The following is a 26567-nucleotide window of genomic DNA, read 5'->3' as shown; positions in this document are numbered from 1 at the left end:
ATCTTACAATACAGGAAAGTGGGGGATAAGGGGATAAGCAGGGTGGGGGGATGATGGAAAGGAGGGCATTGGGAGGAGGGAGCAATTTGAGGTCAACACTCATGGGGAGGGACAGGATGAAAAGAGAGAATAGAAGCAATGGGGGGCAGGATAAGATGGAGGGAGATATGGTTAGTCTTATGCAACAAGACTATTATGGAAGTCATTTGCAAAACTACACAGATATGGCCTATATTAAATTGCTTGCCCTCCCAATGGGAAGGGGTGGGGAGGGAGGGATGAAGAGAAGTTGGAACTCAAAGTTTTAGGAACAACTGTCTAATACTGTTCTTGCTACTAGGAAATAAGAAATACAGGTAAAGGGGTATAGAAAGTTATTTGGCCGTAAAGGACAAAAGAGAAGAAGGGGACAAGGGCAGAGAGGGATGATGGAAGAGAGGGCAGATTGGTGATAGGGGCAATTAGAATGCCCGGCGTTTTGGGGTGAGGGAAGGGGACAAATGGGGAGAAAATTTGGAACCTAAAATTTTGTGCAAATCAGTGTTAAAAGTTAAATAAATAAATTTTAAAAAAGAAGAAGAGGAATTAGTGTAAACTGAATGAAACAATCTCCAATTTATTTTAGCTTCTTTCACAATCTCCATTATCAAAGGCTTCATTTCTTCTACACCCTTTTCCCTTTACATATTTTTCCTATTTCCTTTAAAATATTTTCAAGAGATACAGTATTAATATTCAGTTTTGTTTTCCTGTTTTATGTAATTACTCATTTAAGATAACATTCTCTTTGGAAAATAGTTTTTGGCTGTGGGTAGAGTTTTGAACCTGGAAGGTCAAGAAATCCTGAATTCAGATTCATCCTCAGATGCTTTCCAGTTGTGTGACCCTGATCAAGTTACTTAATCATTCTTTGTCTCTGTTTTCTCAACTATGAAATGAGGCTAATAATGGGGCCTACTCCTCTAAGTTATTACAAGGGTCAGGTGAGAGAACATTTATAAAGTGCTTAGCGCAGTGTCTGGGGCATAGTGTATACTTGCTACTTGCTAACTGCCTTACTTCTCAGGCATCATCCAAAGACATCAACATTGCAGCTGAAAGGATGGGAAAGGAAGAGATCTGTTCCCTCTACCTATGTGAAGAAGGCATGAGGGAAAATGCAAAAGGGGAGTTCTGCAGAACAAGGAAATATTAACGATCCATATGTGAATATGTAGATCCACATTCAGAAATACTTCAGAAACACATGATTTTGTTGGTTTGGATATTCCCTCCACCAATACATACAATGACCTTTTTACAACTTAGTAAATGATCCGTCAGAGGCAGCTAGGTAAATCAATGGATAGAACACTGGGGCTGGAGTCAGCATGATTCATCATTGTGAGTTCAAATCTGGCCTCAGAGATTGATTAACTATGTGGCCCTGGGCAAGTCACTCAATCATATTTGCCCTAGTTTCTTCCTCAGTTAAAATGAGCTGCAAACCACGCCAGTATCTTTGTCTAGAAAAGCCCAAATGGGCTTCGCTAAGAGAACATGACTGAGAACACTAAACAACATCGCTGATTTTGAGATTTACTGTTGATAACCAATTCATCCTTCTTTAACCAAACTGGTGATATCTTTATGAGCTTAGTTAGGTTGTTCTGTGGACAGCAGACATACCAGGCTCTTACCTTGCCAGCATGGTAGAGCTACCACAAACTTGTACCCTATTGGAGTAGACTTTAGCAACACACAGCCCCTTCACCTGTCCAGTTTTGCATTGCAGTAAGGCTTTAGTGGATCATGCATACACGTTTTCATATGTGCTTGTCAAAATACACAATATACAAATTTGAAAGTGTTTTTTTTCTGAGGCAGCTGCCTTACTAAATATTTTGTAATTATGAATACTCTTTGTGGAAAGAAGTTGTTATGAGCCTTAACAGCCAGGCAATGTGATGCACACCTGTAATCCCATCTGCTATGAGGCTGAGGCTTACAGATCTCTTGTACCCATGAGTTGTGAGCTGCAGTGGGTTATGCCATTAGGACGTCTGCACTAAGACTGGCATCAGCATGGTGAGTCTCAAGGTACAAGGGGTCATAAAGTTGTCCAAGGAGAGGGGAGCCATCTCAGGTCAGAAACTGAGCGAAGTTCCCATGCCAGTCTCTAGTGAAATCTTGATCTACCTACTATTTGTCCCCCAGGCACTTTTGTTCACCACATCCAGTAATAAGAGCTTATGCATATTGTAGAGTTCTTCGGGTGACAATAGTGGCCTCTTATATTTATTTTGACAGTGATTTAAAGTTCAGGCACAATAAATAATAATAATAATAGTAATAATAATACAGTTTATGTTAGAACTACAGTACCTGCGTTGAGTACTGTTATTGCTTCATTATCTATGGTGCCTTTTAGCAGGATATAGTTTCCTTCCTTTTCTCCTTTATTATTAGATCTATTTATGCTTTTGCTTTGTCTGAGATTAGGATAGCTCCCCCTGCTTTTGCTACATCAGCTGAAACATAATATATTCTGCTCCAACCTCTTACTTTTACCCTGTGTGTATCCCCCTCTTTTAAAAGTGTTTCTTCTAAGCAACATGTTGTTGGATTATGTATTTTAAATCTATTCTGCTATCCATCTGCGTTTTATGGGAGAATTCATCCCTTTCACATTCACAGTTGATTACTATCTGTGTCTTTCCCTCCATTCTCTTTTCCCCAGTTTATGGTTTTAGTTCTCCCTTTACCCTCCCCCTCCACAACAGTTTTAATTTCTGACCACCTCCTCCGTCAGTGATCCCTCCATTCTTTCGGCCCCCACTCCCTTTTGCTCCCTTTTCTCCTACTTCCTACATCTTCCCTCCCTTTTGGCCTCCCCTCTCTTTTCTTTCCCTTTTCCACTCCTTCTGCCTATAGAGCTAGTTAGATTTCTATACTTAATTGAGTTTGTTGTTGCCTCCTTGGACCAAGTCTGATGAGAGTAAATCTCAAACACTGCTCATCTCCCTCCCCTCTTTCCCTCTACTGTAATATGTTTTTGTGCCTCTTTCTGTCATGTAATTTTCTGCCCCCTGCTTTTCACATCTCCCGTTACAATCCCCTCACACCCCATAATCACATTTGTTATCATCTCATCACTTAATTTATGCCCACTCTCACTTGTCATTGTATATTCCTTTTACATACCATAATAAATATATAATTCTCAAGATTACCAATATTATCTTCCCTTGTGGAGATGTAAAGAGTTTGCCCATATTGAATACCAAGTTTAATTTTTCACTTTTTACTTTTTTATGCCTCTCTTGAGACTTGTCTTTGAAGATCCAATTTTCTAGTGAGCTTTGGACTTTTCATCAGGAAGGTCTGGAAATCCCTTATTTCTTTTAATGAGCATCTCCTTACCTAAAATATTATGCTCAATTTTGCTCGATGATTAATCCTTGGTTGTAGCCCCAGCACCTTTGCCCTACAAAAATGTCGTATTCAAGTTCTTCTGATCTTTTAATGTAGGAGCTGCAAGGTCCTGCATGATCTTGGCTGTAGTTCCTTGACATTTGAATTATTTCTTTCTGGCTGCCTACAGCATTTTCTCCTTCACTTTATAATTCTTGAATTTGGCAATGATATTCCTTGGAGGATTCAGTTTGGGATCCCTTTCAGGAAGTGATCAGTAGATTCTTTTGAGGACTATTTTGTCCTCTGGGTCTAGGACCTCTAAGCAGTCGCCCTTGATGATTGTTTGAAGATATTGTCTAGGCTCTTTTTATCATCATGGCTTTCTGGTAGACCAATAATTCTTAGATTTTTCTTCCCTGGATCTATTTTCCACGTCAGATTTTCCAATGAGGTATTTTACATTTTCTTCTATTTTTTCATTCTTTAGACTGCTTGACTGATTCTTGATATGTCATAGAGTCATTAGCTTCTAGTTGCCCAATTCTAATTTTTAATAGATTGTTTTCTTTCGTTCACATTTGCATCTTCTTTTCCATCTATCCCATTGTTCCTTTTAAGGAGTTATTTTCCCCAGTTCGTTTTTTGTACTTCCTTTTTCATTTGTCCAGTTTGCCCAATTAGATTTTGTGCTTTCTTTACCATTTTTCCAAATTGCATTGAAATTCTTCCTTGAATTCTTTTTTCACATTTTTTAAAATCAGTGGCCAGTTTGTCTTGCACTTCTCTAATTTACCTTTTACAATCCGTCTTGAGCATTTCCAAGAATGCTCTTTGGGGGGCGGAGCCAAGATGGCAGAGTAGAAAGACGCACATATGCTACCTCCAAACCCACAGCCCATAAAATATCTTTAAAAAAGAACTCCCAACAAATTCTGAAGCAGCAGAAGCCACAGAACAATGGAGAGGAGGACATTACTGTTCCAGAGAGCCTGCAAACTTCTCACAAAAGGTCCTTCACGCTGCAGAGGAGGAGCAGAGCCCAGCCCTGCTGCCACTGGGTGGCACCGAGAGGAGCAGATCAGAGCGGGCTTCAGGGACAGACTCTCCAGTGGCTGCGCGGGTCTGTCCACCCACAGGTGACAAGGGTCAGCAAGAGGGTTTCTTTGGCGGGTCGAGAGGGGAGGGGGGTGCCCCCAAAACTCAGGCCCCCTTGGGAGGCAGCAGTGGGGGCAGCTGCAGACAGGGGCTCCCCAAGCAGGCAGGAGCCCTGATCCATTGTTGAAGGTATCTGCATAAACCCCCTGGGGGAACTGAGCCCTGTGTGGTAGCCCTGTCCCCACCTGAGCACCTGAACTTAATCTCACACTGAATAGCAGTCCCGCCCCCACCCAAAGCCCTGAGGCTGGGAAGCAGCATTTAAATCTCAGACCCCAAGCCCTGGCTGGGTGGATCTGGAGGTGAAGTGGGTGTGAAGAGGACATTCAGAAGTCAAGTCACTGGCTGGGAAAATGCCCAGAAAAGGGAAAAAAAAATAAGACTATAGAAGGTTACTTTCTGGGTGAACAGGTCTTTCCTCCCTTCCTTTCTGATGAGGAAGAACAATGCTTACCATCAGGGAAAGACACAGAAGTCAAGGCATCTGTATCCCAACCCACTCAATGGGCTCAGGCCATGGAAGAGCTCAAAAAGGATTTTGAAAATCAAGTTAGAGAGGTGGAGGAAAAACTGGGGAGAGCAATGAGAGACATGCAAGCAAAGCATGAAAAACAAGTGAACACCCTGCTAAAGGAGACCCCAAAAAATGCGGAAGAAAATAACACCCTGAAAAATAAGCTAACTCAATTGGCAAAAAAGGTTCAAAGGGCCAATGAGGAGAAGAATGCTTTCAAAAGCAGAATTAGCCAAATGGAAAAGGAGGTTCAACAGCTCACTGAAGAAAATACTTCTTTTGAAATTAGTATGGAACAGACGGAGGCTAATGACTTTATGAGAAACCAAGAAATCACAAAACAAAACCAAAAGAATGAGAAAATGGAAGATAATGTGAAATATCTCATTGGAAAAACAACTCACCTGGAAAATAGATCCAGGAGAGACAATTTAAAAATTATGGGACTACCTGAAAGCCATGATCAAAAAAAGAGCCTAGCATCATCTTTCATGAAATTATCAAGGAAAACTGCCCTGAGATTCTAGAACCAGAGGGCAAAATAAGTATTCAAGGAATCCACAGAACACCGCCTGAAAGAGATTCAAAAAGAGAAACTCCTAGGAACATTGTGGCCAAATTCCAGAGTTCCCTGGTCAAGGAGAAAATATTTCAAGCAGCTAGAAAGAAACAATTCAAGTACTCTGGAAATACAATCAGGATAACACAAGATCTAGCAGCTTCTACACTGAGGGATCAAAGGGCGTTGAATAGTATATTCCAGAAGTCAAAGGAACTAGGAATAAAACAAAGAATAACCTACCCACCAAAACTGAATATAATACATCAGAGGAAAAATTGGTCTTTCAATGAAATAGAGGACTTTCAAGCATTCTTGATGAAAAGACCAGAGCTGAAAAGAAAATTTGACTTTCAAACACAAGAATGAAGAGAAGTGTGAAAAGGTAAAGAGCAAAGAGAAGTCATAAGGGACTTATAAAAGTTGAACTGTTTACATTCCTACATAGAAAGACAATATTTGTATCTCTTGAAACTATTCAGTATCTGAGTACTGGGTGGGATTACACACACACACACATGCACCCGCACACGCGCACGCACATACAGACAGAGTACACAGAGTGAATTGAAGAGGATGGGATCATATCTTAAAAAAATGAAATCAAGCAGTGAGAGAGAAACATATGGGAGGAGAAAGGGAGAAGTTGAATGGGGCAAATTATCTCTCATAAAAGAGGCAAGCAAAAGACTTATTAGAGGAGGGATAAAGAGGGGAGGTGAGAGAAAAACATGAAGTTTACTCTCATCACATTCCACTAAAGGAAGGAATAAAATGCACACTCATTTTGGTATGAAAACCTATCTTACAATACAGGAAAGGGGGAATAAGGGGATAAGCAGGGCGGAGGGGATAATGGAAGGGAGGGCATGAGGAGGAGGGAGCAATTTGAGGTTGACACTCATTGGAAGGGACAGGATCAAAAGAGAGAACAGAAGGAATTGGGGGCAGGACAGGATGGAGGGAAATATAGTTAGTCTTTTTTTTTTATTTAACTTTTAACATTTGTTTTCACAAAATTTTGGGTTACAAATTTTCTCCCCTTTTATCCCCTCCCCCCCAAACCCAAGCATTCTTATTGCCCCTGTGACCAATCTGCTCTCCCCTCTATCCTTCCTCCCTGCCCTTGTCTCCGTCTTCTCTTTTGTCCTGTAGGGCCAGATTGCTTTCTTGACCCCTTAACCTGTATTTCTTATTTCCCAGTCGTAAGAACATTACATTTGATCCTAACACTTTGAGTTCCAACATCTTTAGCTCCCTCCCTCTCCATCCCTTCCCCTTGGAAGACAAGCAATTCAATATAGGCCAAAACTGTGTAGTTTTTGCAAATGATTTCCATACTAGTTGTGTTGTATAGGACTAACTATATTTCCCTCCATCCTATCCTGTCCCCCATTACTTCTATTCTCTTATGATCCTTTCCCTCCCCATGAGTGTCGACCTCTGATTGCATTCTCCTCCCCATGCCCTCCCCTCCATCCTCCCCCCCACCCTACTTGTGCCCCTGTCCCCCCCCTCCTGTATTATGAGATAGGTTTTCCTGTCAAAATGAGTGTGCATTTTATTCTTTCCTTTAGTGGAATGTGATGAGAGTAGACCTAATGTTTTTCTCTTGCCTCCCCTCTTTATCCCTCCACTAATAAGTCTTTTGCTTGCCTCTTTTATGAGAGATAATTTACCCCATTCAACTTCTCCCTTTCTCCTCCCAATATTTCTCTCTCGCTGCTTGATTTCATTTTTTTTAAGATATGATCTCATCCTCTTCAATTCACTCTGTGCACTCTGTCTCTCTGTATGTGTGTGTGTGCATGTGTGTGTGTGTGTACTCCCACCCAGTACCCAGATACTGAAATGTTTCAAGAGTTACAAATATTGTCTTTCCATGTAGGAATGTAAACAGTTCAACTTTAGTAAGTCACTTATGACTTCTCTTTGCTGTTCACCTTTTCATGGTTCTCTTCATTCTTGTGTTAGAAAGTCAAATTTTCTTTTCAGCTCTGGTCTTTTCATCAAGAAAATTTGAAAATCCTCTATTTCATTGAAAGACCATTTTTTCTCCTGAAGTATTCTACTCAGTTTTGCTGGGTAGGTGATTCTTGGTTTTAGTCCTAGTTCCTTTGACTTCTGGAATATCCTATTCCATTCCCTTCGATCCCTTAATGTAGAGGCTGCTAGATCTTGTGTTATCCTGATTGTATTTCCACAATACTTGAATTGTTTCTTTCTAGCTGCTTGCAATATTTTCTCTTTCACCTGGGAATTCTAGAATTTGGCCACAATGCTCCTAGGAGTTTCTCTTTTTGGATCTCTTTCATGCGGTATTCTGCAGATTCCTTGAATATTTATTTTGCCCTCTGGTTCTAGAATCTCAGGGCAGTTTTCCTTGATAATTTCATGAAGATGATGTCTAGGCTCTTCTTTTGATCATGGTTTTCAGGTAGTCCCAGAATTTTTACATTGTCTCTCCTGATTCTTTTTTCCAGGTCAATTGTTTTTCCAATAAGATATTTCACATTATCTTCCATTTTTTGAATCTTCTCACTATGTTCTGTGATATCTGTCTTTCTCATAAAGTCCCTAGCGTCCATCTGTACCATTCCAGTTTTGAAAGATCTATTTTCTTTAGTGAGCTTTTGAATCTCCTTTTCCATTTGGCTAATTCTGCTTTTGAAAGCATTCTTCTCCTCATTGGCCTTTTGAACCTCTTTTGCCAATTGAGTTAGGCTAGTTTTCAAGGTGTTAATTTCTTCGACATTTTTTTGGTTCTCCTTTAGCAGGGAGCTGATCTGCTTTTCATGCTTCTCTTTCATCCCTCTCATTTCTCTTCCCAGTTTTTCCTCCACCTCTCTAATTTGATTTTCAAAATTCTTTTTCAGCTCTTCCATGGCCTGAGCCCATTGGGTGGGGTGGGACACAGAATCCTTGATTTGTGTGTCTTTGCCTGATGGTAAGCATTGTTCTTCCTCGTCAGAAAGGAAGGGAGGAAGTGTCTTTTCTCCGAGAAAGTACCCTTCAATAGTTTTATTTCTTTTCCCTTTTCTGGGCATTCTCCCCAGCTAGTGGCTTGACCTCTGAATATTCTCCTCACACCCACCTCGCCTCCTGGTCCTCCCAGCCAGCGTTTGGGGTCTGAGATTCAAATGCTGCTTCCCGGCTTAGGGCTTTTGGCGGGGGCAGGGCTGCTATTCAGTGTGAGAATTAATTTCAGATGGTCAGGTCAGGGCAGGGCCGCCTCTCAGGCTCAGTTCCCTCAGGGGGTTTATGTACAGACCTTCCACAATGGATCCAGGCTCCCGCCCGCTTGGGGAGCCCCTGTCTGCAGCCGCCTCTCAGCTTCTATCTCCCGGAGGGGCCTGAGCCATGGGGCACCCCACTCCCCTCTCGACCCGCCAAAGAGACACTCTCACCGACCCTCATCACCTGTGGGTGGGGAAGCTTGTGCAGCCGCTGAAGGTCCCTTCCCTGAAGCCTGCTCGGATCTGTACCTCTTGGAGCCACGGCAGCAGCAGGTCTGGGCTGGGATCCGCGTCCGCAGCGCGAAGGACCCCCCGCGAGGGGTTTGCAGGTCTCTCCGGAACAGAAATCTCCCTCGCTCCAATATTCTGTGGCCTCTGGGTGCAGAATTCACGGTGAGTTGGTCCCCTCTAGCCGTTCTGTGGGTTGTGGGTTCGGAGCTATGTGTATGTGCGTCTTTCTACTCCGCCATCTTGGCTCTGGCCCTATAGTTAGTCTTATACAACACGACTATTTTGGAAGTCATTTGCAAAACTACACAGATTTGGACTATATTGAATTGCTTGCCTTCCAAAGGAGGGGGTGGGGAGGGGGGGAGGAAAAGAAGATGGAACTCAAAGTTTGAGGAACAACTGTCAAGTACTACTCTTGCCACTAGGAAATAAGAAATACAGGTAAAGGGGTATGGAAAGTTATTTGGCCCTACAGGACAGAGGAGAGGATGGAGACAAGGGCAGAGAGGGATGATAGAGGAGAGAGCAGATTGGTTATGGAGGCAGTTGGAATGCTCGGTGTTTTGGGGTGGGGGGAGGGGACAAAGGGGGAGAAAATTTGGAACGCAAAATTTTGTGAAAATGAATGTTAAAAGTTAAATAAATAAATTTTAAAAAAAAGAATGCTCTTTGGAATTTTTGTCCATGCATATTCCCAATGGACTTGAGGCCAAATATTTTCCACACGAGAAAGTATTACGAAATTTGATTGCAGAATGAAGAAGACTATTTTTTCTGGTGTTTTCTTTTGGTTTGTTTTTTCTCATGGTTTCTCCCATTCATTTTAGTTCTTCCACTTAACGTGACTAAGGTGAAAATGTATGTAGTAAGAATGTATGTGTAGAATCCATATAAGATCATACGACATTTTGGGGTGGGAGGGGAAAGGGAGGGGGAGAAAATCTAAGATTTATGGAAGTGCTTCTAGAAAATGTAAAATGAATAAATTAATTTGAGATAGTTTAAAAATCTACAGTATCTAATAATAGTACTTGATTTTTGTAATTATCAAGCATTCACACACCTCTCTCACTTCCATAGGACACCACTTCACCTGGCCTGTAGTAATGGATACCCAGATGTTGTATCCCTCCTAATAGAGAGAAAATGCAAACTAAACCTGCTTGATGATGAGGATCAAACACCGTTAATGAACGTACGTCCTAGTTAAACTTGCTGGTCATTACTATGTAATGAGTTTTGATTTCTCTCTTTGATTAAGAAAATATGCTTTACTAACTAATTTAAATATCATTAAGGATATTTTAGTATACTAATTTTTTGTTAGAGTATTTATTGTCTTTTTCTCTACATTATATTGACAGGCAGTACAGTATCAGCGGGAGGAGTGTACAACTATACTGCTTGAACATGGTGCAGACGCCTGTGCTATGAATACCTACCAAAGCACTGCACTTCACTATGCTGCATGTTTACCTAACATAAAGATAGCATCCAAGCTGCTTAGATATAACATACTAATGGAAGCAAAAAACAAGGTAGAATCCCACCTCTTGCTTATTAAAGTATTTTTTGAACTAAAATATGTAAATTAGATAGTGTCCAATTCACATATTTATAATTCATATGTTCTTGTAAGCATTTCTTTAAAGAAAATAATATAAAATAATTCTATACTCAAAGTTTATTGGCCTTTGGAATTTTCTGATGGCAAGGGGAAGAGAGGTGGAGATTTCATTCATTCAGACCTCCTAATGAGGAACATCCATCTACCGCTTTAGACCAATGCCTACTCTAATATTTAATCTCCGAATAGGATTCCTAACCTGGGATCCATTAATTTAAAATAATCAACGTTGATTTTGTAATTATTTCAATGTCATTGGCTTCCTTTGCCATCTCTATGTTTTAGGTATTTGAAAGCATTATTCTGGAATGGGGTACATGACACAAAAAATGTTAAGAGATCCTTACATAGGGAGTGTTCTGGAATGCTGAAATGTTAACGCTCTTCCCGGTGTCACCCAGCCAGTATAGGTGTGTCAGTAGCAGGCCTTGAATCTAGGCCTTACTGACTTTGAGGCTAGCTCTCTATCCATTCCATCACAGCTGTCTCTCTAGAATTTTCTTTGCTTACTATATTGGGTCTGCTCCCCACAATGCAATGATTCCATCCAATATTTACCTACACTGCTTTTCTACATCTAGACCTTTGTTTGTGATAATTCATGTTAATTTGTTTTGTAGAGATGAGATAATATTTTAAAAAATAATCTTTTAAATATTTGTTCCTCTTAAGCATAAAACTACATAGAATTTTCACAAGAACAAATTATTTCCTGTATGTTGGTTTGTTTTTTTTCTATTTCCTCAGCACTGTACCATTTCCTTTCTACAGTCACTGAATAACTGCTGAATTTTAAGAAAAAGTTTAACTCTTAGTCACTGCTACATGAGAGAGAAAACAACAGAGAGTATACATTAGAAGGGATGGGAAGGAAGGGAAAATGTCAAGAGAATGACTTTCTTCCAGGTTTGACCACTTTGAGGCAAGATTTTCTAGAGTTTTGAGGTTGGTTGTACACACTTCAGGGGAGTGGGTGAAGAGAATTAGGCAACTTTAAAACTGAGGAGAGTATAGTTTCAGCTTGGTTCAGAGTACAGTGGAAATAAGATTGCCTGCATGCAGACAAGAATTGGTCATGACATGAAGATAGCTAGAAAGGGAAATACTCCTAAAATAATATGAAACAGTGTCTATAAATCTTGGGTTTCTATGTCCTGATCCCAAATCAATAGCTCGAAGAAATCTCAGAAGCTATCAGGTTTCATTTTGTCATTTTACATATGAGAACACGAAGACTCAGAGAAATGAAATAATTTGCTTCTGATCACACAGAAACAGGGGCAGGATGTATGCCCTGTTCTTCTCCTCTAAAGTTCCATTGTACTGTACTCCCTTAGCATGTCTTTAGCAAAATGTTTACAAAATACCTTAAACTGAATTGAAGTATATCAATATTTCTTGCACACTCTAACAGAATATTTCATATGATTTCGCAGGATGGCTGTACACCACTTTTGCTTGCAGTTATGAAAAATAACCGAGATATGGTAGATCTTTTCTTAAGGAATGGAGCAAATGTGAATACCTCAGATGTGCATGACAGGTACAATAATTAAAACTCTAAAGAAAAAAGAGGGAAAAATTTCTAGAGGAATAAGAACAACTTAAATCATGAAACTCCTAGTGAACAACAATAATTGGAATTAATCATCATTGTGAAAGGGTGAGAATGTCCACAAACATCAAGTCTGAAAAGAAAACCTATCATTTATGGCTCTGCAACAAAGAAAGCAGTTCATGTGAGCATGCCATCCGATGTGAATTGGTGATTTCTGTTTGCAATATTCCCTATTTGATTTAAATTTACTGAAGATCATCACATAGAAATTTTTTGCACTGAGGATACAATTGATTGTCTATATGAAATACTCTTCATGTGAGCCATAAGCATTGAAATGTTCCTTTTTTTGCTCCTTCTTCCTTTGATTGTCCTGAATAATATGTGCATTGACAATATAAATCAATGCAAAAATAATTTGAATGACTTCGATGGACGCATGATTTTATCATGGCAATGGTTCAGATTTTAGTTCTGCCATGACTTCTTTTCATACATGACAGTATATTTGCTTTTCATGCCATAAATTCTTCATGGAGGATCCAGGAAAGACATTGAAGCCTTCTCCTGATTCTTTTAGTATTTGAAGCTGGGTAAAGCACTTGTTTTCTCTCTTTTTTCTTTTTAAATTGATTTATTTTTTAGTTTTCAACTTTGCATTTTTTAAGGTTTGGAGTTTAAAAGTTTTCTCCTTCCCTACCCACCCTATTTTCCATTCCTTCCCCTTTCCTAGTTATCTTGTGAGAAAAGAATTAGAATAAAAGGGAGAAGTCAGAAGACAGAAAAAGCAAAAAAAAAGAGAAAATAGTATGCTTCAATCTCCATTCAGACTCCATAGTTCTTTGTCTGGATGTGGATAACCGTTTCTGTCATGGGCCTATTTTTCCAGTTTTCCCAGCAGTCTTTGTTCATTCTTCTCCTTAATCCTTATTCCTTAAGTGAATTTTTATCTCGGAAGATATAGTGCTTGGGTTTATCATGCAGTAGATTATTGTAGTCATTGACTACTGTATCTTGGATACCTAACCTATTGCACTGATCCACCACTCTGTTTCTTAGCCAGTACCAACTACTTGTGAGGAGTGCTGCTTTGTACAACACAGTTTTAAATCTGGTGGAGCTAGGCCGCCTTCCCTTGCATTACTTTTCATTAATTCTCTTTATATTCTAAACCTTTTATTCTTCCAGATGAATTTTATTTTTTATCTCTGTGAAAAAAATTTTGGTAATTTGATTGGTATGGAACTGAATAAGTAAATTAGTTTTGGTAGAATTTTCATTTTTCTCGTATTAACTTGGCTCGCCCATGAGGAACTGATATTTTTTTTCCAGTTATTTAGATTTGACTTTATTTGTGTGAAAAGTGTTTTGTAATTGTGTTCATGTACTTGATTGGTTTCTGTAGCATATATTGTCATAATTCTCTTGCATCACTCTTATCTTTTTCCCCACTTATCCTTCTACATCTCTTATATTAATTTTAAACTCCTTTCTGAGGTCTTCCCTGAGCTCTTTCTGGGATTGAGACCACTTCTCATTTTCCTTTGGGGTTTTGACTATAATTGTTTTGACATTGCTGCCTTCTGAATTTTTTCTTCCATATTTTCTGTGACCACTCTTAACTTTCCATTTTTTAAACTGTGTTTTTTTTGTTCGTGTTTTTTGGTCTTTTTTCTTTCTTTTCAATTCAATTTGACTTCTGCTCACAGTGTGGAAAAGGCACCATTTCAGGCTTCTTGTGTGAGGGTCTACAGGCCCTAGCTGTTTACCTGGTGCTGCACTAATGTTCTCCTGAGGTCCATGGGAGACCCTCTGGTCTGGAGCTGTGCTAAGGGGGTGGGATTGAGGATAACTGGCACTGCTGTAAGTAGTAGGGTTCTGGCAGCTTACGTGACGCGGCCCTGGAGTTCCAGTACTGATATTTGGCATGTGCTATGACTGGTGGAGTGTTTTTGCATTTCCCTAAGGATACACTGAAGCACTTGGCATTGTAGTCACTGGTGACTCCCTATGTGCTTAAGCCCTGTAAGGATGGAACCTGCCTGTTTGCCTGGGGTTACGCTGAGGCATGTGGGTTCTCAGAGCTGGAGTCTACCCCATTCCCCTGGCTAATTTTGAGACACATAGTTTGTCCTGCTGTTGGCGTTGGGCTGTTCGACCATACTGGGGCTCATGACCTAGAATTGCTTTGCTAAGGTGGGGCTTGCAGCTAGTCTTCTGGGACACTTTGTGTCTTGGACTGTGCTCCCTTTTACCCAAGTGAGAAAGACCTTTCCTGCCAACCTTCCAAATTTCTTCGGCTCAAAGATTGTTTCACTCCGTATTTTTACTGCTTCTGCTGTTCTCGGATTTGTTTGGGGGCACTATTTTATGGTTGTTTGGATGTAAATATAGGAGAGTTATGTCAATTTACTGTTTCCTCCAACATCTTGGTTCCCAGAACTAAATGTTATCTTTAAAAAAAAAAGCCTAACATTTCAGAACATATGACAATATTAACTACTAATAGCAGAGTTTATGACTCCATCTGTTTCAGTCTTTCCCATTGTCCCTTATTTCCCACTCAAATATAATTCAGTGATTCCTTTTGGGCTTTTCTTATGTTTGCTATTTAGAGTTTAGATCAGATATAAAGGTTTAAATGGAACGAACATTTCTACCTAAAAGGAAGAGCTCATGAACACTTCAAAATACCTATAAAATATGCATGATTTCACCAGTGAGGATACTTTTTACACTCTTTCAACCTTTCACAAGGTCAGCCTGCTGTTTTGGTTATCACTAAGTAGTCAAGGGACAGCAAATCTCTTCTTGGCATTACGGATATTCCTACAATGCTACCTGAGGCAGAAAGTCCATGTAGCATTCAGCATACTACAGACTCGGTATTTCTGAAGATTTGTGTTATCCTCATTGTGGATGTTCTCTCTACTATTGCAAAGTATAATCACACTTACTCTTTAGGAATTGATGGGTCTTCCTCAAATCAAATGTTGCTTGCTTTCTGATGATGAATCTTTCTGGACTTACTTAGGCTTGCCCTTAAACAATAGAGTTCATTGCTATATTCATGTTCAAAAACTTTCATGTTTGTTAAGACCTAGAATAACTTGTTCTGGATTGGCCTTTGACAACCAAGGGTCAGTTCCACATTCTGAAGAGCACTGGAATAGTGGCAGTGGAGTGAGTTACTAAGATTATTTTCAAAAAGCCTCCATTTGACTTTGAAGTCGAGTAAAAAAGTGGAGTCTCTGTGTAAGAGTCTTCTGAAAGTTTTTCACTGTTGTACACAAGTGGCTTTTACACATCATCTTCTTGTCTGTCATAAAGCCTCTGCTAAAACTCTCTGGGGACGAAAAAACCCCTCTCAGCCTTATGTTTCATTCTGGTCTTAATTGCCATTTTTCATGCTACAGGTAAGCAATAAAAGTACTCATAAATGTTCATGTTCCATATGCATATTAACTCATACAGGAGATATCCTCTTATTGAAACAGTGTCAAGGAAAATCAATTATGTGTGCTAGTTTAATTTCTTAAATGTGAAGTGTTTCTTTGTTGTTGTAGAACACCCTTGATGATCGCTGCCCGTTCTAACCAAATGCATGTTGTCAGTCTTCTTCTTCGATATAATATTGACTTCTCTCATAAAGATGCATATGGACACACAGCTCTGAAGCATGCTTTTTATTGTAGTCCTTTGATGTAAGTATTAACATGATAATTTGAATTATTTTTACATAATTGCATTTCAAAGCATTTTTCCTCCATACTAGGGACTGGCCGGGACTTTCATTATCGCATATTATAGCAAGCATCTGGCAAGCATATTTCAAGGCACTAAGAAGAAATTGAGCCAATAGCCAAGTTAGGTCATGCAAGTCCAGGAGAACATGAGCAAAAGGAAGGTTACAAAGTAGAGTTAGGTACTCTAAGACCAGAATTTTCAGAAGTAATAGTAATGATGGTAATAGCTGCCACTGTACATTTCTCTAAGGTTTTCCAATGTTTTACATACATTTTATTATTTGATATTCATAAAAGTTCTATAATTTTCTATTAATAAGGTCTGATTTAGCGAGGCAGGCTTTTTGTTTGCTTGTTTGTTTTTTAATTTTTGCTGGCATCTCTGAACTATAATAGACCGAAACTTAGTTTTAGGAGAAATCACATGATATCTTGGATGCCTGCAAATGAGTGATAACTAAAAAGAATAAATCATAAATATTAATAGTCAACATTAGATTTTACAGAGAGGTAGTTCGGTACAGGGGAAGAAGTGATCGATTTGGAGTCACAGGAACCTTGGGAGAAATCATGCCTCTCTACATATGTGTGACCCTAGACAACTATGATCTTTTCTGGCACTTATTTACTTAATCTGTAAAATAAAGAGATTGAAACAGATGACCTGAAGCTCGGAATCTATAATTCTACATTAGTATGACTCAGAGTACAGGTGTATTATGTCTTGGTTGAATGAACTGATACGCTACAGACTTTATCAAATGAATAAAAAAAATTTGGTGATAATCTCATTATTAAGCTTTTAGATATGCAGAGATTTAGTGCATATAATTCTACCTTGACTGTTGTAGAATTATTATGTTTTATATTTTATACACAGGCATCACCTAGTGCTTCGTGGATATAACAATCAGAAAGCACTTTATGAGGCTCTTTCACCCCAAATCTGCAGTTCAGAGAGGGCTTCTGATCCAGAATTTACTTTGGGTAGACCTGACAAGGATCAAGAAGGTAGGACTTGCAAATCCAAAGAAATAGTTAATTTAAATTAAATAATTAAAGAGCAGTCTTAAAAGTCATATACACATACACATATACTCTTATACTTGAAAAGGGTAGGAACTGGTTTATTATTATTATGTTATTGTTTATTACTTTGTTTATCATAGTTCGTTATATATTATTTGTCTTATTATTAATTGTTTACTTAATTGTCCTCGTAGCTTCAGTATCCTGAAACTGTTTACCAAAAACAACCTCAAGGACTTTTGTGTAAATAATTTCTTCTTTTCCAAAAATTTATTTAAGTAGGTTACAATAACAATCTTCACATTTCTCCATTATTCTAAAAGCATTTAACCAAATGGTGAGAAAAGTTTTGAACACTCCTAAAATGTATTATATTGAGCAATATTATTTGTTTTTGATTCTTAAACATGGGAAAAATAAATATATAAGGGCCTCTTGTACCTGTAACATGTTCACACACAGAAACACACACACACACACACACACACAGATGACCTGATCTAATATTTGGACATATAAAGATAAAAGAGTAAAGCATCTGGAGAACAAAGCCCTCTCACTCTGTGTAAATCACTTATCTAAGCTTTGGAAATGTATGCATTTTAAACGTTTCCACAATTCTTAAATGTTCATAAAGCTTTCACTTCAGAGATACCAAAGACAATACAAAAGCGACAGGAGTTACGGGACCAGGGAACAGAGATTTGAAAAGTAATACATATTTGTTTCCAGATTTTTGGTAGCTATTTCCATATGTGCCCACCTCCAACATGACCCTAGGAAGAATTTCCATCTCCTGATTCAGGCAGTCAGACTTTCAAAAAGAGGAGATTTTCAGAGTTAACTCCTAATTTTTAGTACTGCTACCAAGGCCATTTGAAATCTTAATGACCCGGACTTGTAATAATGAACTCATCCCACATTTATGAGATTCCTTTTTCAAATCAATTAACCCATTAACTTGTGAGAAAAGTAGTGTGGATATTCTATGTACTCCCATTTGAAAGGGGATGAAACTGAGGAGCAGAAAGCTTAGGTGACTTGCTCATATTAACAGAGCTAAAGGAAAGTGTTATCATGTTTAACTACTGTATGTTAAACTATATATCTGAAAGAGAGGAGCTATGTAAACCCTTCCATAAAAGAAATGAGAAACCACAATGGCAGAAGAAAAAAGTATTTAATTTTGAGTATATCTTACAGTGGTAAACAAGGCCTAAAAATATCTTTTCCCCCCCAAAAAATACAGTTTAATTTCCTTGAGCAAATGACATGATGAGTGAACCTCATTTTTTCTTATTTATTCATTATTAAAATAGGACATCTCTAGCCATATACACGAAATTGTTATGAGGAACCTTTAAGACTAAAAAGTCCAGTTGCATTCCGAAATTTTTATCATGTTAACTACATATACAAATTTTAAGTGCATGTTTTTAAAATCCCAAAACCAATTTTAATAAAATAATTATACTAAAGAATATTATCGAAGATGGAGGGTCTGTGAAGCTTATCAATCAAGAAAAAATTATAGTCTAGAATATGGCATTAAATATAAGAACAATTGAAGGATATGGCTTATTAGTGATAGGACTATTCATACATATGCTCATGGCATATGTCTGAATGTAGACGCTGACTATATGAAATATGTAGCAACCAATAACCTTTTCCATACAAACCAAAATCATAGCGTAGACATAAAAGTATTAATGCTAGAATTTTACATGCTTCAAACAAGTAGGGATGGGAATATGAAGCAAAATAAATTTTTATAATTTGCTATTGTAAAATATATATGCTTTTCTTTAAATACTCATTCTCCACCATAAGACATTTATTTGTTCCACCTTATTTGTATTCATCCAAAAGTTGGTAAAATTCATTATTTCAGAGGTAAGCGTACTAGTACAGCATTGCTTCACCCATCATTAGACTTGAAATTGGTGATCTCTTCACCTCTTTTCAACTTGAGGAGTCAATGAGCAATAAACACCAAATTGTCACTGTTTTGGGGTGAAACTTAGAGTAGTAAAAAGTGACAACCTTTCTCTTTTTTTCTTGAATTTTTTCTATAGTGAAGCCTTTCCATAAAAATTTTCTTACAGATCATATTGTCAAAGAGAACCAGACTTTGATCATGAAGTACGACTGTACTGGAATCATGGTCCTGGGTCCTGGCAGTAATTTTCACTTCCCTGGAAAAACACCTTGCTTTCTTGCCATTATTTCTTGCACGGTTACTTTGATATTTTAATTCAGGGTTATGGTAGAGCAGCCATAAATTATCCCAAAACAATAGAATCCAAAAGTCTTTTTTCCTGCTCTCTGAAGATTGATACCCAGTTTGCTTTTTGCAACCATAATTTGGTAATTCTGCAATGTCATCTTCCTGCACAATTCATCATGGGTAATACCATGAACCACGAATGAGAAACACCAACAAGTAAGTTATCCTTCTCAAATGAGAAAATGTGGTAGTGTAGAAAGATATGGCAGACAGCATTTAGGATCATGAGGGCTAGTCCTGGCTCTTCCAGTAACTAACTCCTTCATAGCTTTGAATCTCAGTTTCCTTTTGTTCCCATTTACAGATATGAAGTAGAGGGTTTGGAATGTCCTCAGAAGTTGTATTCATACTATCTCTCTGCATAGTTCTTTTCTCTGGTTTTGGATAGCATTTTCTATCATGAGTCTTTTGGAGTTGTCTTAGATACTTGTATTTCTGAGAAGAGTTAAGTCTATCCAAATTTGTTATCATGTAAATATGCTGTATACAATATTCTCTAAGTTCTGCTCACTTCACTCAGGATCAGTTCATATAAGTTTTTCCAGGATTTTCTGAGGTCCATCTGCTCATCAATTCTTATAGAAAATAGTATTCCCTTAGATTCATATACTATAGCTTGCTCAGGAATTGCCCAGTTGAAGGGCATCCCCTCAATTTCCAATTCTTGCCACGACAAAAAGAGTCTCTATAAATATTTTTGTTCATGTACTTTATCCCATTTTTATGGTCTATGTTACAATATCTGGAGTAAAGGAGGTAAGGGAGAGGAGAAAGATAATAGTGGTATAGGAAATTTGATGGGGCAAAGAGCATGTAAAAGGGTATTGGTTGAAGAAGCAAAGTTTCATAGCTCTGATGCCCCCTGAACTGAGGGAGTAGGGTACCACAGAAGGCTTTAGAGGATGGCCTGGTTAAGTGCTTTAAGAAGATTACTTGATATTTTTGTGTAGAGAATAGAAGATTAGTTTGTATTTTACTGCAAAAAACAATTTTCTATTTTCATATTTCTTTTTTGTTCCCTTTCTCTCCACTTGTCTTACAGATTCAATTGAAGAATTAGATTTAGATGGTGAAGATGTGATTGATGGTATTGTCCTTTTTCCTCTTCTTTACAAATACAAGAATCAATGAATTTTTTAAAAATAACACGTAATAGAAGATATTTCCAGTAGTGTTCAGAATTTTAGTTTTCTGTTTTGAACACTATATTTCAAGTAGCATTTTTATTCCTCTTGGCTTTATTCTATATTGCATGAAGGTGCATAAATCCAATTATGTATGGATTCTCCCACTTCAAGTTAATAACCATCAAGCAACTAATATGTATTATGTGCATCTCAAATGTCTGCCACATTACTGTAGGATACAAAGATAAAACAAACAGTCCTTTGCCTCAAGTAATTTACTTTCCATGAAGGGATATAACACACAAACTGTATCCGGAGTAAAGGAGGTAACCATAAGGATAATAGAGCTCTAGGAAAATTGGGAGTGGGCAAGAACATGAAAAAGGATAATGGTTGAGAAAGAAAGGTGTCACAGCTCTGATACTCTCTGACCTGAGGCAGTAGGGTAGCAGAGAAGGTTTTAGAGCAAGAGAATGGCCAGTTAAATGCCTTAAGAAGATTCCTTGACGGCTTTGTGTAGAAGGGACCAGAGAAGATAAGAACCAGCGAAGAAAAGAACAGATAGTAATTTATTGCAAAAATTCAGATAAAAGTTGATGAGTTCCTGAAGTAGGAGGGTGAACTTAGGAAAAAATAAACGGGAGAGGATGACAGATGCTAAGAAGATAGAATCAACAAGACTTAGCAACTTTTAGATATGAAGGTGCCTACCTACACTCACACACACACAGATTTGGATGAGGAAGTGTTAAAAATTCAGACTGAGAAGATGGTCTGTTTTTAACAAAGATAGGCAATATTAAAGGACTGTTGACTTCAGAGATAGAGGGGAGAAGAAAGGAAACGATGAGTTCAGGCTTGTTCATGGTGAATTTGAAGGTCAAGGAGATCATACAGACTGAGAGGTCCAGGAGCCAGTCCTAAAGTATGGTGTCCAAAACTAAGGTGTGAATCAAGGCAGAGTCCAGCCAGATTAGCATCTGCCTTGTTCTGAACATTGTATCTATTTTAATGAAATCTAAATTTGCTCTAGACCTTATGGCTGCTATATTTATTCACATTGATCACATAGTCTAACAAAATCCAAGAAAATTAGGCAAAAATGTGTCTATCCATAGTACTTCTCTCCTGTGCTTTAATTTCCATTTGTCATTTTGTCTACAAAGATGACACTAGGGAATTTGCCAAATGCTTTGCTGAAATTCAGGTAAACTATATTGAGAACAATCCTGCGGTCAGTCAGTCTGGTAACCTAGTCAATATGTGAAGAAAGTCTGGTATAACCTGTTCTGACCACATAATGAAATCATGAGAGAGGAAAACAAATAATATCCAAGAAAATTATCCCTGAGGCAGTGACTGAGGCTATATAAGGTCAAGAAGGAGGAAGCCTGCGAAAAAGGCTATGGAATTTGGTAGTTAAGGTATCATTGATATTGTGGGAGTAAGCACTTTCATTACTGTTAGACCAATGCCAGACAAAAGGATCTGAGGAGAGAACATCAATAACTATCGTAACTAGACAGTGAAAAGAAGGGGAGATATTGGATTAAGTGAAGGAAGGAAGAAACATTAAAGACCCAGAAAATTAAATATTTTTGTACATTCTGGTGTTTAACCCTTTCATACAATACTGTCCTTTATTTGCACTTTTTGAACCTAGTATCAAAGCAGTCATATCATATTCGAAAATGGAACACTTAAATTCTATAAGCTGTAATCTTCAAGAAGTTAGATTATTCTTTAAAAAGTTTATCTTTTAACCAATTAAAGTAGTTCCCAGTTTCAAAAATGATGCAACTATTCTTAGTACTTTAAAAAAAATAGAGTCACTGAAGGGATCCTAATTGTAAGCATTTTCTGTGGAAAAAATGTTTTAGCATGGTAGATAGAAGGCTGGCCTTAAAGCCAAATCAACATGGGTTCAAGTCTCATCCCTGATCCATGATACTTGGGTGACCCTGGGCAAATCACACAACCTCTAAATGCTCCAAGGAGACTCTCTAAGACTACAGGTTGCAGAGAAGGTTCCAGCCTCCATTACTCGAAGGGGAATTTTCTCACCTGATAGTTCTCCATAAATAAATTACAGTTTAAAAATCACAGGTTCAGAGTCTATTTCCTAATCCTAAGTTATTTGAAAAGTCAAATATTCACATTGTTTTTAAAAGATTGTTACAAAAGTAAAGCCTTTCCCCGAGGATCTTACTGATAAATTTTTTTTACTACACATTGAGATAGATTTTGATGAGGAAGTAAGAGCTTGCAATCGAAGAAAAAGAGAATATGCTAAAAAAAAAAAAAAGGACCACAACAGTTGTTAGGATTTTTTCTCATGTGGCATATAATATAAGAGATAAAATACGGGATGTATAAGTAAAGTAAAGTCATAAAGCCAGGTAGTAATTTGAGTGACATCTCATGAGAAAATTAAATGTGAGATAGATTTAACTGATGTATTATTCAACTCCTCTATTTCCTTTTCACATGTATATATTTGGCATTCTGCTAGTACTTCTCTGACAAATAAAAGTTACAGAATTTCTAAGTATTTGAATTTTAATGTAATTATCCTTGCCACTCACTGCCAGTGACCAAAAATCAGCCAGGATCCAAAGAGTTTGAAACATTTCCTTTCGAAGAAGATGAAGCATTTGGATTCGGAAGTGATTCTGAGACTGGTTTCAGCATTGTGATTCCAGGCGAAAAGCCAATCCCCCGGAAGCAGTTTGAAGCACAGATCCCTATAGTAAAAGAACAAGATGAGGAAGGTAAAAAAGAAGCATGTAGAGTTCACATTCTGAATTTTCCTTAGGTAGATTATTTGCTCTGTTTCTTACATTCAAATCTTTATTAGTAGAGGTAAGCAAAGTAAATGATAAAGTCATGTGATGTCAAAATTCACTGCAGGTTTTTCCTTTTCTCATGGAGCTTAGAGTCTAACAGGTGTCTTTTTTTCAGGTATCTCTATTTTCTCCTTTAATCAGTGTAACATATTCCACAAAAACTGAAAAGGAGTAGTTTAGGTTTGGTGATAAATTAGTCTTCTCCTGTCTAATTAACTTTGATTTCATACTTCAATTTTTTGGGGGTTTCAAATACTAAAACCATTAAGCTTAAAAAGGTATATATTCACATACAAAATGAATGTATGAATGTTATTTTCTCTCATGTTTGATTATTTATAGCTATCATTCCCCAAGTTAATGTATTTGATTTAATTTTTCCCAAATATTAAAGGACATAGTTGAAGTCCATGAAATTATTTGGATGGAAAATAATTACTCTACGAGAGATTATGTTTTTAATATTGTTATTTGAAGCTCCATCAGTTCAGATAATTGTCTCATATTCACGTTTAAATATTTATGCTGGTTTTGGTTCATAGATTTGTTTGACCTCTGGTATATACATTTATGTCTTCCTAATCTTTGGAAGTTCAATTAATCTTTTCATTTCTGAGCATTTCTCTCCATGCAATCACACTCTGTCAACCTCTGAGGTCACTGAAAGTATTACAGGGAACGTCCAAATAACTGCTGGAGTATTATCTGTGTACCTTACTCTGATGTTTTTTGACTTAAGCAGAGTAGATTATAGAATTATTTGATAATACAGATCTCATTTACTTTGACTTCCTTATGCAAGATGGCATCAAGGAAGTGGATTTTTTTTCTACTTTGCTTGAGATAGTCCTGGTCAATGGTTTCACAAAGAGTTAAGTTTTATTCTCTCTGTGCTTTGAAATAGTGAGATTGATTTTGGTTATTTTTAAAATTAATTTTTTCCTCTCATTCCCTAACTCATGATTTTTTGTCCCTCAACTTAGTTCAGAAATTCAGCTCTCCTTTAATGAGTGGAATTTAGAAACACAGTTCTCTTTTAATCACTTTTTTATTCTGGTGGTTAGTTACAGGAAACACAATGAGCTCAAGTTCAGTTTCATGAGTTTGTAATACAGATATCTTCCCTATGATACAAGTCCATGTTGCACAATTCTTTTTGATGATAGAGACTAGACTCATAATTCCATTGCGAAAATTTAGTCCCTTCAGCCTTGCTGGTTGGTACCATCTCTGACACTAAGGTTCTCAGGGAACTGACATTGAAAGGGTAAATGATTTCTTAAGTCTCACAGGCAGTATAAAATGAGAAGTGGGACTCAAGTTCCGGCCTTCTTCATTCTGAGTCCACACTGCCTCTCAAACTTCGTTGGTCTCTCTCTGATTCCCTTGCTCTGAAACCTTCGGTTTTTGATTCCCTGTGTCTATCAGATAAAATACAAACTGAAGAAACTGTGTTATAACCTCCATCTAAAAAAACACACAAGTTAGGGATCTGCTTACTAAATACTGTTAATATTCAGACACTTTTACCTTGGGAAAAGAGATTCCATAGGCTGATGCAAATAAATCGTGACAGAAGGCAACAGGAAGTCAGAATTATAGACAGTAGCACATGGTTTCATTGGAAGCAGAAAGAGAAATCAAACAAAGACTCCCTCACCTTCAAAAATTGTGAGGGTGGGTATGAGGGCCTCAGTCTATCCTAGGAGTTTTTGTTATTTAGTGTTATCTAGATATACATTTCCCCTCCCTAAATTCATTTGTTCTAGAATACATTATACATTTGTTGTCTTGATTCTGGGCACCTTTGGCTTACTTTCCTGCATGTTGGTATCCAGTTACATAGTCTAAAAATATTAAAACGAGGTGGCCATATAAACTACAAACTTAAAAAAAGTTTTCAGTAGCTCAGGAAAGTAACTCACATACCACCAAATGTTTGGGAGATGAAGGAATGTTGGCTACTAAGGACCTTGCCTATCAGGTTCTAAGCAGCCTTCTTTCATCCAACTCGTTTTCACTTTCATTTCAACTTTTCTATCAGTTATTCTGTGTATTGTCCTGCCCAGTATAACCTCTATGTACCCCTTGAAGGCACATTATATTTTCTACACTTGTAGGAAAATCTCTTTGTTCCTTCAGAAACTTTCTGAGAGGGAAACTCCAAGAAGTTTTCTTTCATTTTATTAGTCTTGCTCACTAATGATTTCAGATTATATTGATTTGTTGTTCTGGTGAAAGAGATTAAGTGTAGACTTGTTATAAAGATCATCAACGAATGTTACAGAGCACCTAACACTACATACATGAAAACGTAATCCATCCCACGGTTTACTAAATTAGACCCAACAACCATTGCTCGTTCTGAACTTTTCAAGAAGAGAACCATAGAATAAATGCGAAGCAGAAAGTAGTCAATAATATGGTAAATATTCAGGAGGAAAAGAATCTCGAACAAAAGACAAACCCATTGCCTTATTGTCAAACTTTGAATGATTATCACACAAAACAGAGACATAAGGATAAGCCTTGCTCTTTTCTAGCAGCACAGGCTCTCCTTCTCTCCTAAAACATAACAACTGTTCCAGTTATCAATAGTACCTGAAGTGTTTTCTTGCTCACTGTCTGAAAGAAAGAAAAAAATTAGTGCTAATGGTAGTCATATTACACAATCTGGCTATACTCTGTGTGGGAAGATGATAGTTAATGAAATTTATAGGCAAGTTGGATGAATAAAAACATTTATATTGAAATTAGTTTTCATAACTATAGTACTGATGCATATAGAATAAATAAGAGGCAAAATAATGTGTGTGGAGCTGTTTTGGAAGTCCCTATTTTACAACTTTTCTCCGTTGGGAGCAGCAGTCTCATATCCACCTCAGAATGTTCTGAGCCTGAACAACCCCCGCAGTATCCCACCTGATATTCCCTGATATTGCATCCACTGTCAAAGATCAGCTGATTGAGAATGTCCTAAAGGAAGACTAGGTATCCCGGGGAAAGATCATTGTTGTTGGAGTTGGTGCAGTTGGCATGGAATGCGCCATTAGTATATTAACAAAGGATTTGGCTGAGGAACTTTCCAGAGTTGATGTAACAGAAGACAAAAAAAGGGAGAGATGATAGATCTCGAAAATCTCAGGCTTTTCCTCAAAACATCTAAGATTGATTCCGGCAAAGACCACATTGACTGCTAACACAAAAGTAGTGAATTTTTTGGTTAGGACTTCTCTACAGGAGGGAGAATGTC

General features: G+C 37.8%; 1 protein-coding gene across 3 annotated transcripts in view; it reads left to right on the top strand.

The window, feature by feature from the left end:
- The window catches only part of LOC140512538 (uncharacterized), a 58271-nt gene that overhangs the window by 5772 nt on the left and 25932 nt on the right, over window positions 1-26567 (top strand). For all 3 annotated transcript variants that reach the window (XM_072621693.1, XM_072621692.1, XM_072621694.1), the window contains exons 2-8: window positions 10172-10286; window positions 10456-10629; window positions 12155-12261; window positions 15843-15980; window positions 16903-17033; window positions 20384-20428; window positions 23060-23239. In XM_072621693.1, coding sequence (XP_072477794.1) covers window positions 10172-10286; window positions 10456-10629; window positions 12155-12261; window positions 15843-15980; window positions 16903-17033; window positions 20384-20428; window positions 23060-23239 — 890 coding nt within the window. The remainder of the gene's footprint in view (window positions 1-10171; window positions 10287-10455; window positions 10630-12154; window positions 12262-15842; window positions 15981-16902; window positions 17034-20383; window positions 20429-23059; window positions 23240-26567) is intronic.

Source organism: Notamacropus eugenii, chromosome 6 (genome assembly GCF_028372415.1).
Source record: "Notamacropus eugenii isolate mMacEug1 chromosome 6, mMacEug1.pri_v2, whole genome shotgun sequence".
NCBI classification, from domain to species: domain Eukaryota; kingdom Metazoa; phylum Chordata; class Mammalia; order Diprotodontia; family Macropodidae; genus Notamacropus; species Notamacropus eugenii.
The sequence above is the reverse complement of the archived record's forward strand: the minus strand, read 5'-3'. Positions and strand labels throughout refer to the sequence as shown.